The 12,067-nt window shown below is 34.8% G+C and overlaps 1 protein-coding gene across 5 annotated transcripts in view; it reads right to left on the reverse strand.

Moving 5' to 3' along the window:
• AKAP9 (A-kinase anchoring protein 9) overlaps positions 1 to 12,067 on the reverse strand; it is a 90,233-nt gene that overhangs the window by 55,279 nt on the left and 22,887 nt on the right. For 4 of the 5 annotated variants that reach the window (XM_026843294.1, XM_026843295.1, XM_026843296.1 and 1 more), the window contains 8 exons: positions 11,282 to 11,495; positions 10,418 to 10,497; positions 8,613 to 8,751; positions 8,048 to 8,169; positions 6,026 to 6,131; positions 5,367 to 5,565; positions 2,283 to 2,376; positions 1,362 to 1,454 (listed from right to left, as the gene is read on the reverse strand). In XM_026843294.1, coding sequence (XP_026699095.1) covers positions 1,362 to 1,454; positions 2,283 to 2,376; positions 5,367 to 5,565; positions 6,026 to 6,131; positions 8,048 to 8,169; positions 8,613 to 8,751; positions 10,418 to 10,497; positions 11,282 to 11,495 — 1,047 coding nt within the window. The remainder of the gene's footprint in view (positions 1 to 1,361; positions 1,455 to 2,282; positions 2,377 to 5,366; positions 5,566 to 6,025; positions 6,132 to 8,047; positions 8,170 to 8,612; positions 8,752 to 10,417; positions 10,498 to 11,281; positions 11,496 to 12,067) is intronic. The other variant, XM_026843293.1, reaches the window with a different exon arrangement.

The raw sequence follows: 12,067 nt of genomic DNA on the forward strand, positions 1-12,067 counted from the left end.
TAAAATACATCATTTAGCACAGAATTATCTAGGTTTTTTTAAAAAACGATTCTATAAGGCAATGTCCAGCACAGGCAACTTTAAGAAGTCCTGGCATACTGATGTAAGTGCATCTTATGCCTCTATGTAACCAAGCATCCTCTGTAAATGTTTCACTGACATGGAATTTTGCGCTGTATGGAGACAGCAGTGCCATACGCTTGATATTCAGCACAGGAATTTCACTTGACCAGAAAGAAACTTCTGGCATTTAAAGAGCTGCAGTTGCAGTTACAACAGGGTGGTAACTTCTGCATTGCTAACTATCTCCTTCTAATACAAATAAACCCCTTTTCCATGTGTGCTGTTCTTTTTGTGAGCTGTTCTTTTCCAGATTTAGACTAAAGCAATTTATAGTGCAACCTACAAAAAAGTGTGAATAAAACGGTATAAGTACAGAAGTGTTACACTTGAAAACACCTAACTCTTCCTTTCCAGAAAATATGAGTTCGTCTTTTGAACTTAAACTGCTGTTAGCCGAACACTAGCCAATCATTTATTTTGCTTTTCCATAAAGAAGTGTCTTCTTGGCAGCAGATGAGAGAAATGAAACTTTTACTCCAGAAACATGGATTACTGAAATTAATGTCATCAGCCAGTGCTAGCTACAGCATTCTTCTTAACTCTGACTGAAAACCTTTTTCAGAAGTATTCTTCTGTTTTTCCCAATTTTCAATTTATGTTAATATGATTTTTATTTATGCCATGAACTAATCAAAGCAGAGATAATCTTTCATTCTGCAAAGTTTTAAAACCTTTTTTGTCAAAAAGTAAATCCACAATTTAATATACCCTACCTATAAAAAAACCTTAATTTTACTTCTCATGTTTTAGAGAATGTCACCAGATTCAAATAAAAACTATATGTATTTTAGACAATGTATTAAAATGCACAATAAAATATGCTCAGGAAATAGCGTGGAACTGTTAAGTGCAAAATCTTTTGAACTGGTCAGCTGTTAAGCCTAAAGTAGCAAGAAATCCACTCTCTAAACCTCTGAATTTTCTAAATAAATTCTAGTGTCGAGTATGGTTGCATGTTGGCTATTTTATTTGAAGTTTTAAAGCAAAACACTACCACCACCCCCCCCCATGAACAGAAATTATGAGTCAACAATTCAACAGACAACTAAAAAACCCAAAATGTTTCAGAATACTTTTTGGAAGACTTTCCTGTTCAGAATTCAAATTAAACAATTCCTTGTAAATATATCAAACAAAAGTTTGCATATGGTATTGCAACTATCTGAATTGTCAGAAACACAAATGAAAATGACAGTATTTCTAAAACATATTTTAAAGTAACAAAATAAAAATTATACCTTTGCTATTTCTTCTTCTAATCTTTCTTGATACTGTTTTTCTAGCAATTGAATAACGTCCAGATCATTCTGCATTTCAATTTCACTAGCACGCTGTAAGAAAACCATGAAATCTCAAATTAATATTTAAAGTAAATCTGACTGAGATTTTTTTCCTCAGTTAAGTTCTCTTCATTTCATGCAAATCACATAATTTTGTACCACAACATAAAAGAACCAGGTAAAAAACACTGCAGTGTTTCTGCTTTAAAATTAATTTTTAAAGTTGAATTTGCATCAACTCTTCTTCCAGCACTATTTCAGTTGTCAAATGCAGAGAAAACAGGTAAGAAAGCACAGGATCACAGCACAAAACAGCATCACTATTTTTCAAATTGCAGAATTTTTGAGCCAGGTTTCCAGCATATTAGGGGAGGAATGTATGGGTTCTTCTCCATTTGCATTTGGTTTCTAAGACCTTTGGGATTACTTTTACAAAATTTCTCCAAAACCGTGCAGTCTATACTTAAAAAGTACTAGGATTTCACTTAAATCACTCTTCTTTCATAACTATTGTTTAAAGAAAAGTCACAATATTTTAAAGACTTTCAAAGAAATCCCAAAATTTGAACACTACTTTTCTTCCACTGTTTTAAGTAGTAGCCCAACCCAAATGTCTTGCTTCAGAGAAAAAAATTTTTTAAAAAGATGAAAATTTAAACCCAGGACCAATAAAGCAAGTTTTATTGTTCATCATTTCCAGAAATGTTTGTCAGCAAAATTTAAATATTTTTCCTTTGACACGGACTAATAGTATAGTGTAGTACTAAGACGATAATTAATACTACAAAAGACTAGTCCATATTTCAATTTCATCTTAGAATCTGAAGCATCAAAGTTATATTGATTATGTGTATAATAGCTGTCAGTTGAATTATATACCTCCAGTGCTTCATCTGTTCTTTGCTGATGAAGATTTTCAGCGCACTTCAGTTTCCTGAAGACTTTTAGCTTTACTTCCGATTCTGTGGATACACTTAAAAGGTAAGAGAAGCAGAGGGAGGAAACAAAATCAGTATTTCAATATACATTATTTTTCATCTATTCAAATATGCATTCTATGAATATACATATACATTACATATATTCAAAGACCAATAACTGAAAATATTTTATTCAGAACCACCTTTTAATTTTGTACACTTGACTTTATAATTAATTTGCCTTCCAAACACTAGCTCCTCCTTTTAGTGTAACACACCTTAACACCAGTTTTGCCAAGGACCTCACAAACAACTTACTTTTAAAGCTACCTGAGAATATTTTGTGTTCGGTAACTATACACAACAAGATGAAGACAAAAGCACTTGTTTGAATTATAAGGATATGAAAGAAAGCAGAATCACTGTGTATGAAGCCATAAAAACACCTAGAAAATCATTATATTTATTTTGATTCTTTTAAATTGATGTTTATCAACAGGTGCACTGCTTCCTTTCTTTCCTGTGTTATACAGGTAAGGCATACACATGAAATAGTAAGAAATCTAATATGATTCATTTTATTTTTAGATAACATGCTGAAATATATTCAGACTGTCTTTTGCAGCGCAACTGCTCTCTATATAAAGTGCTATACATCACTAAAAAACAAAATAACACCACACGCCATCAAAACTCTAGCTCCCCTTTCACTGCATATTGAAAAACACTTAACAGAAATACACTGCCAAAAGGATAAAATACAGTATGAAGCCACCTTAAAAAAACCTCACCTATCCTCTAGTACTTATGATCTAACACAAATAAACTAATACCTTGCTAAAAGTCAGGGTACAAAATAGATTGTTAGAAAGTAAGTTTATTGTAAGACTTACAATCTTAACTACACTCGGGTTTTACAGAGACCATGAAGCTTTTCTTTTGCTCAAATCTGAGAGCTAGTTCAGAAAACCCTGAAATGGAGTCCAGGATGGTAATTTCATCAAACTTGTGACATTTATAACTACAAAAGGCAACCCATTATTTTTAGCAGTCATATTTAATTTGATGAGTGAAGAGTAGGTTTTTTTTTTCCTTTCTTCTTTTCTGATATCGCAATAGGATATATAACCAGATGAAAACGTCCTGCAAAAATTCCCTGGCTTGGCCACAGCTATACTCCTACATAGATCCTAGTTTAAAAGATGCAGCAACAAACCAGGTATGGAAACTGAGAATGTAGCAGATCGTTCAACACCATTAAAAGGCACTCCTCTTCAGGCTTGAGACATAATAAGGCAGATCTCCATGCTATGCTATTAGAAACCAATTTATGTACTGATCTAGGAACTTTTCCTGTAAAACCCCAGCTTAATTTTAATGTTTAAAACCTGAACTTCAGGTATGAAAGTTAAGAGAATGCAACTCTTCTTGGGAAATTTTTTCTCCGCTGTTACCTTAATTACCAATAATCGCTATAAATGCTTATTAAACAAATGTAAAATGAGTTGTGAGCATTTTAGGTGAATAGTTATCATGGATTAAATCAGAACACTAACCACCCATTTAAAAATAATTTAGAAATCATATATTAATATTTATAACTGGCCAATGCGCATACAGAAGTATACAGTTTCCCAAAATGCATTTTGAAAATGCTCATAGCTTGTATTTTTTTTGAAAGGATTAAAATGTAATTAAGAAGCTATACAGTCTCTTAAAACTGAGCTTAGGCTAATAAATGTGTAGTGATTCCACAAGGCAGATGGTGGAAAACAATGATATAAAAGCATGGCCTTAGTCTTACAGATGCATAAACATTTGTAGAATTTGGACCTCTTATTCACCTCAAAACCAGTATATACAAGTGTAATTCATATGAGGAAAAAAAAAAAAGGTTATTTTACTTGCCACTTCCAAGATTAGAAACATATTTTAAGGAATGAAAGGAAAACTGGTTAAGAGTTAGAAAAACACAGATGAAAGGGCTGTGAACAATAAGGGAAAAAGAGCTGTTTGGGTTCTGACGGGTCATGGTTGAAGGAAAATACTTTTATCTTCATTTCTGTCAACTTCTAGGGATTTATCCTGCTACAGTCCTTTCACTTTTTAAGAGAGTACTGTCATAAGTATATAAACTATATAACAATTTCTAGAAACATCTAGACAATTTTCACCCCTTCTTAGTAGCACTTCCTATTGCCACTGGGTCCATCTATTTCCTGTTGAGCACTGATCTGACTGAAAAACCCTCACAGTTCTCTCTCACAGAAGGGAGATTCAGGTCAAAGAAAAATGCAGAGAAAGTGAGTGGATTTGTAGTACAGAAAATGAAACAAAAGGAAGGAATTGAGGGTCAAAAATAGAAGAACAGGAAACCAGAGATGACACTGAATAGGGCACAATCAAAAGCACCCATCACTCCTTGAATACATTCAGGGAGACAGTGAAAGAATCAGGGAACAAAAGGAGGCTTCACAGTTGTCAGGATCCCCCCAAGACCTTTGCACCTCTCTCAGGTTTGAAAGGCCACAATGGTCAGGGCCAAGAGAAGGCTGCTGAGTATGTCCCATGGCTATGTGATGAAGCCAGAATGTGTGAAGTGGACCTCAACTCTGCCACAAACTTTATTGCTACATATCATTCTAGAAAATAATCAATTTCATGCAACTATGTCTACACAAGGTGTAAAGTACATGACCTGGAGTTTTAAGCATTAAATGTGGTCTGTTGAGTTGGAAGTTTTGAAATTACTGCTAAAAAGGTGATACATATGAAATGATACATACATTATTCCAGTTATCAAATCTTCCCCTATTAACTATAAAAATGTAATAAATGCTAAATGCTGCACTACTTCATTTGTAATGTTTATGTCATTTCTTTGTAACAGTCTCAACTCTTGAAGGAACAAAACAACATAAAACTAATGTTTTTATAGAAGATGTTTCAAATTTTGAAAACACATAGCTTTACATGAATGTTTACTTGAAAACACTTTTTGTACATAGTGCAAAGTTATAAGCATTAAGGAACTGATTAATACCTTGTGTGGTCAGAGGACACCCCAGCACTCTGAAGCTTATCCTGCAGATGGATGATCTCTGTAGTGTACCTCTCTTCACTTTCTTTCAGCTGCTGTTGGAAATAGGACCGGAGGTGTTCCAGTTCTTGAGCATGCTGTTCTTCAAGTTGTGTTTTAAGGTTCCCTATCTCCCTTGAACAGTATTCTTGAATCGTAGGATCTATATGTAGGTTATTTGGAAGGGGGGGGAAGAATAAATTACATTAAATTAACTACATCCCAAGTTATTAGCAGTGATGGACTGAATAATTACTGTAGTTTAAAATTTCTTCTGGTATCATATTAATAATTACTTTTCCATAACAAATATTTATAGCAATCTTCCATTTTGCAAAACTATATTTGATATGGGTAATGGAACTTTAACTATGGAAAACTGAAAAAGACTAAATCAGAACTGTTTCACAGAATATAATTTTGAAATATTTTAGAGATTTAAGAAAATCAGAATATCATACTGCAAAACCAGCAAAAATCTCTTATATGCTTCAAGCTGTAGTAAGCTAGAAATCAGTTTATATTTAAAGTTACTGTCTTCTCTCTCTCTCTGAATATATATATATATATATTTTTTTTTTTTTAATTTTTTTTTTTTTTAAAGAGCATATGCATCTTTTTACCCATTATACCCTGTGAAGGGATCTTCAGACATTCCTTTCTTGTTTCAAGATGGCTAGGTGGTTCTTCTTTCCTCCTTTCTGAAGAAGATAGCCATGGATCTTCGACCTAAAAAATAATCAAGTAAATAAAAATGACAACAAATTGTCTGGCAATAATGCAAAAATATTAACTGTAATTATAAACATACAAGAAAGGTTGGTGCCCAATACATAAGAGAGCGTAACCAGTGTAACAATGTGTTTCATTTTACAGCCTGAATGACCAAGTATCCATTTATAGCTACTTGATCAGCCTGTGCACAAAGTCCACAGTAAATCTCAAACTCCTCTCTGAATATAAACTGTTAAGTCATAATTCCTCTGACTCCAGGGGTTCTCCAAGAAGGAGAGGAAGACACTACTACCCTCCTCAGGCCCAAGATGCCAGTTTCACATACAATTTGTTGGGGTTTTTTTTTTTACACATATATCCATCAATACATGTGACTGGCAGCCACCTCTAGGTATAATTAGTTAGTGTACTCTATTTAACACATGATAGTATCAACTCCAAATTTACTCATAGAATTTGTGTTTAGAAATCCCAGGCCCCTGTAAAAGTTCGGAGCAAGGAAGACAACCTTGGTTGAGGAGGATCAGTTTCAGGAACAAACTGGACATGAACAATTTGGTGGTGCCTGATGGGATATACCAAGAAGTGCTGAGGGACCTGGTCTGTATTATTGTGAGGCCATTCTCAATTATCTTTTAAAGGTCACAGTCACTGAGGGAAGTTTCTGAGGGCTAGATAAAAGCACTCCTACCTTCAAGAAAAAGAAGGAAGATTTGAGGAACTAAAGGCAAGTCAACCACACTTTGATCTCTGTGAAGGTGACGGGAGCAAATAATCCTGGAAATCATTTCCAAACACAGGAAGCCAAAAGATTCTTCATTTTGGAGTAGTGAGTATGGATTTATGAAGGGGAAATCATACCTGACCAACCTTCCAACACCACCTCCCATTACATGCCCAATGATGAAGCATGGGGTTGGTGAAGCTGACTGAAAACTGGCTGGATTGATGGCCTCAAAATGTTGTGATCCGTCGCACAAAGTCCAGTTAGGAGCCAATAACTAGTGGTGCACCTAATGGCTCAATACCTGAGCCAATACTGTTATCCTTTTCATTAATGTCCTGCATGATGGGACAAGAGTGCATTCTCGGCAGATTTGGAGACTAGGAGGAGTGGTTGATACACCAGATGGTTGTGCTGCTGTTTCAAGAGACAGCAGGCCAGATGAACAGGCTGATAGGAGCCTCATGAAATTCAACAAAGGTAAATGCTGGTCCTGGAACCTAGAGAGGAATAGTCCTGTGCACCAGTACATGCAGAGGACTGAGTGGCTGGAAAGCAGCTTTGCAGAAAAGGACCTGGGGGCCTTCGTGGGCACCTAGTCAAACAGGAATCAGCAATATCCCATTATGAAAGAAGTCCAACAGCCTCTTGGGCTGCATCAGGAAGAGTGTTTGCCATCAAGTCGAGGGAGCTGATTCTTCCTTTCTACTCAGCACTGGTGAGATACACTTGGCTCCAGTACAAGAGAAAAATGGAGATACTGGCATGAGCCTAGCCAGATGGTTACAAATGAGATGGGGGGCTTGGAGCACCTCTCTTACAATGAGAGGCTAGGACAGCTGGGAAGGTGTAACCTGAATAAGACAAGGTGCTCACTGGGTTTGTGGAGTCTACATCCTTGGAGATACTAAAAATTTGTCTGGACACAGTCCTGGGCAACCTCCTCTAGCTGATCCTGTTTTGTGCAAGGGGTTGGATTAGATGAAACCCAGAGATGCCTTCTAACCTCAGTCATTCCATGATTCTGTGACATGGGTAGCAGCTTCCTCCATTTCATCAAATCATTGCCTTGCTCTACCACTCAACCAGGATACATAAACACAATTTCAAATACATTCTTCACTCATCCAGAAGGAATTTTTGCAACAGAGAAAATGCAAATGCTCACATACTATAAAAAGTTTACCTTTTTACAATCCTTCATCAGCTGTGTTTGAAGTGCTTTCAGCCTACTATATTCTTCCATTATCTTGTGTAAAAGTGCATCCATACGTTCTTGTACAGCTAAATTACACAGATAACTAGGGACTTAAAAAAAAAAACAAAAAACAAAATTTGAACATTTTACCATCAACTTTAATACAGTCAGTTGTTCACAAGTTCTTCACCGAAGAATTATCTGATAACCATTAGATATTATTGAAACAATTGAGGCCCCTTCCAAATTTTGGATGCATTTTTTTATAGTATTGATATATATTATTTTTTTGGTAGAGCTTCTAGCTTCTTCTACAAAAGGAGGAGAGAAAAAACCAAACCAAACCACAACAATTTCCACTATAATGGAAACAGCACAAGAAAATACTCATAATAAAAAATAAAAGTGGTTCAGAATAGTGAGGAAAGCTCTAAAGCAGCTATTTAGGCACAGCAATTAGCACCTGAACAACTAATAGCATAATTGCCAGTCCGAAGTACTTGAAATCAGTTTGGGATTTTTTTTAACCAGCATGATAGTACAATGTCATTACCTTGAGCTTGACCTCTGTGTATCGGTAATTCTACACTCAGTTTTTCCTTCAGAGTAGCAGGTCTACAGAAAAGATTCTGTTCCCTATTGCTAACTTCTACAGCAGCTGAAGAATGTTCACTCTGATTGTCACACAAAACCTGCACAACAAATGGAACAAAGAAAAAAAGTGAAGCATTTTTTATTAATTTCTCAATCACAACTTACAAAGAAAACAAGAAAAATGGTGACAAGAAAGTAGTATTTTGTATTCTGTGGAAATGATGGCATAGATATTCTGCTGAGTCATGAAAACCTAGACAATCTTTAAAACTCCCAATAAAAGAAACAGGTATGCAAGGACTTTTCAACTAAAACATAAATACATATTTTTTGGAATTGTTATTTAATTTGGAACTGCTAAGTACTGAAATCTTGCAGATAAAGGTCTCCTTTATTAATGCTGAAAGCAAAGTTACATTGTAAGTGCCATTCCTGTAAATTGGTATTTTAATCTAAATAAGGACTTCCTATGGCAGAAATTTGTATCTTTTTAGAGGTTACAATTAATCTTGTTCTTAAATATTGAGCAAATAGGATAAAAGAATAACATCAGAAAACTCAAGCAAGTCATAAACAGAATGCCTCACATTTGTTGGTGCAATGTGGCCAGCAGAACATATCCCATTACCTATTTACAATGAGTAGACAAACAGAAAATTTATCCATATGATTTCTGAAGATAAAAGCTAATTGAAAAAAAAATGGCCTGCTCAGAGCACACAGTGGGATTCCTTATTTGAAGATTTTGGACTCAACGGACACCAAATACAACTTACAAAAGCAAAATTATTTATCCAAAAGCTCAACACAGCATCACAGAGATCAGCAGCTTTCTTCCCAAATGTGAAACAACTAATGAGAAAGACTCTCATTCAGCCACTACTTTCTGTGAGCTATCGTGGAGTCCTCCTTAATAGCTCCTATGCTGGCTCTCAAGTAAAAACGTCCTGCTACCAACCTTCCTGAAAAGGTGCTGAAAAAAGTACAGCAAAGAAGGATTAAAAACCCAACCAAAACCAACCATTTCAAGTATTTATGACTGGAAAACAACAGCTTATAATGCATGATGAAAGTAGCTTAATTTATTCAGTAATAAGTTTAATATTCAGTAATAAATTTAATAAGTAACTTGATTGCAGGTCCAAAAGTACCTCTAAGGGCCACTGATCACTAGTAATGTACAAAAAAAAGACAAAGCAAAATAGTATTATCAGTGGATGATACCAGAATAGACTGAAAATAAGCTTTACTTTTTATTATCATTTTAGTTACTTAAAACAATAGAGACGGCAATTTTGTTAGATTCTTAGACACTTTTAAGTCTTTGAAAGACCTGCTGCAGCTAAGAAAGAAATTAATATCTTATTGTAGATATGAGAGTGATGGCCCATGTGTCGATATGTGCGTGACATCAGACTGCTGTTAAATCACAAACTTATGGCCAGAGACATACAGAAAGGGAAAAAAAATATTTCTGAACTAGTAGATATAAAACAAACATTAAATCAAAGATTAAGACTAGATAAGACAGAAGAATTGTCTGAACAAGGACATGAAACAGTTGAGGAAAAAAAGTAAAAATTTCCTTGCAATATTATTTTGGAAGACCAGGTTTAGCAGTCTCTATTTTGAGATCAATGCAAAGAGAAAAGCTGCAAAGAAAACCTCTTAAAAATTATGTAGAAAGATATGACGACTCACTGTACACGTAATTTTTAATTTTCAAATTTTTCTTTTTAATAAACCTTTTTTGTTAAGTCTTACCTGAGCAAGCCTAGAACATTCCTCAGTTACAGCTTCATTCAGCTTTTCTATAAGTCTTTGTGTAGATTTGACTTCATCATCTATGAATACAAATTATTTGTATTATTTTTAAACACTAGATGCACAACAACTTTTCAAAGGCCTAATTTCCTGCCTTGGTGATGTTGCCTCTTGAACTCTTAGAAAGGCAGTTTTTTGCTCCCTTCTTTCTTATTCCATCACACAGACAGATTATTATGGTAGAACTGCATGTTCAAGAGGAGTAACTGATAACAAATGGCTTTGTGTGCTCGTGACCTCTAGAAAGATCAAACTTTACAGAAACATACTGGAGGGCAAAGAACTTATGTCAAAAAAATTGCAGAAGGGCAAATCATGGGATGACATAAAAGCCAAACGATAACATAAAACTCACTAAGCCAAAAAGTAGTAGCAAAGAAGCTTACTTAACGTGGTCAGGGAGTCAGCGGAGTAATTAAAAAAAAACATAGAATGAAACAAGCCCCAAAATATTTTGCTGATGCATTTGCTTATTATTTCAGTAAAGAATAAAACGTTATAGGTGAAGTTAATATATAGTTATTTCCAATTAATTGCCCTACTATAAATGGCAAAACATGAGTTGTAATACTTCCTTCTTTTTTTATATATTATTATTACTTGGGGGGAGGGGGTGGTGGTGGTGTTCCTAAGTACCCTGAGTAACAGACTACTTGTAATGGGTAAGTAATTTGGTACAAAACAACTTCAAAATGTTATATAAAAAATTTCTTGGGCAGTTACATGCACAAACTCTTATGCTTGTTTTCCTTTAAAAGCCGTTTTTCACATCAGAAGCTTCACTCCCATAATTTTGGTCGTTACCTGCTTGTTGAATTTTCAAGGTCTGAAGCTCCAGCTGATGCATTTTTTTAAGATCATTCATCTCTTGTAGATGACTATGTACAAGCTCCTCTTTAAGACTGCAAAGTGCACTCTCTTTTTCTGCTTTCAGGTACTCACGAACCTGGTCTACATGAGCTGAATAAACCAGGGACAGGCAAATGCGCTGTGCTTCCAGTTGTAGCTGTAAATCAGTCTTTAAATAAAAATACACATTTTACAAAGAGTGAGAAACAAGAAAACAAAAAAAATCCTGTCTCTGCCAATTTCTAAAACTAATAATGTGTTGAATGGAATGCTGCATATATTGTATACATTAGGCAAATTTAAAAATACACAGATTGGAAAACTGAATTGCAACAAAATAGTATGACATTTTTTCAACTTAAAATAAAAATCGACCTAAAATCAACAAAACTCAACATGCTTCAACTCCTATTTTTCAGCAATAAAACCTCAATGAATTTTACGCCAATGAAGTGAGATCAATATCACTACTAAAAGTGTAAGTAAGTCAAAAAAGTTCACTCATAATACAGAAAAAAAGTGTGTATTAATAGCAGACCTTAAAAACCATTGATTTCCAAGGCCTGTAGTTCTAGTCTCCACCTCTGGAGATGTTACTGGTAAAGCTAAAACATGTTTAGGATATGCCAATACTGAGCTATTTAGAGGCCAAGTTTGAAAAGGCTTTTAGACACCTCTAGACCATAATGATTCTTTAGTTCTATGGCAGGAAATTGCAAGACCCTTATCACATGCTAAAAA

Source organism: Athene cunicularia, assembly GCF_003259725.1.
Source record: "Athene cunicularia isolate RWA chromosome 2 unlocalized genomic scaffold, athCun1 chr2_part1, whole genome shotgun sequence".
Classification (NCBI taxonomy): Eukaryota; Metazoa; Chordata; class Aves; order Strigiformes; family Strigidae; genus Athene; species Athene cunicularia.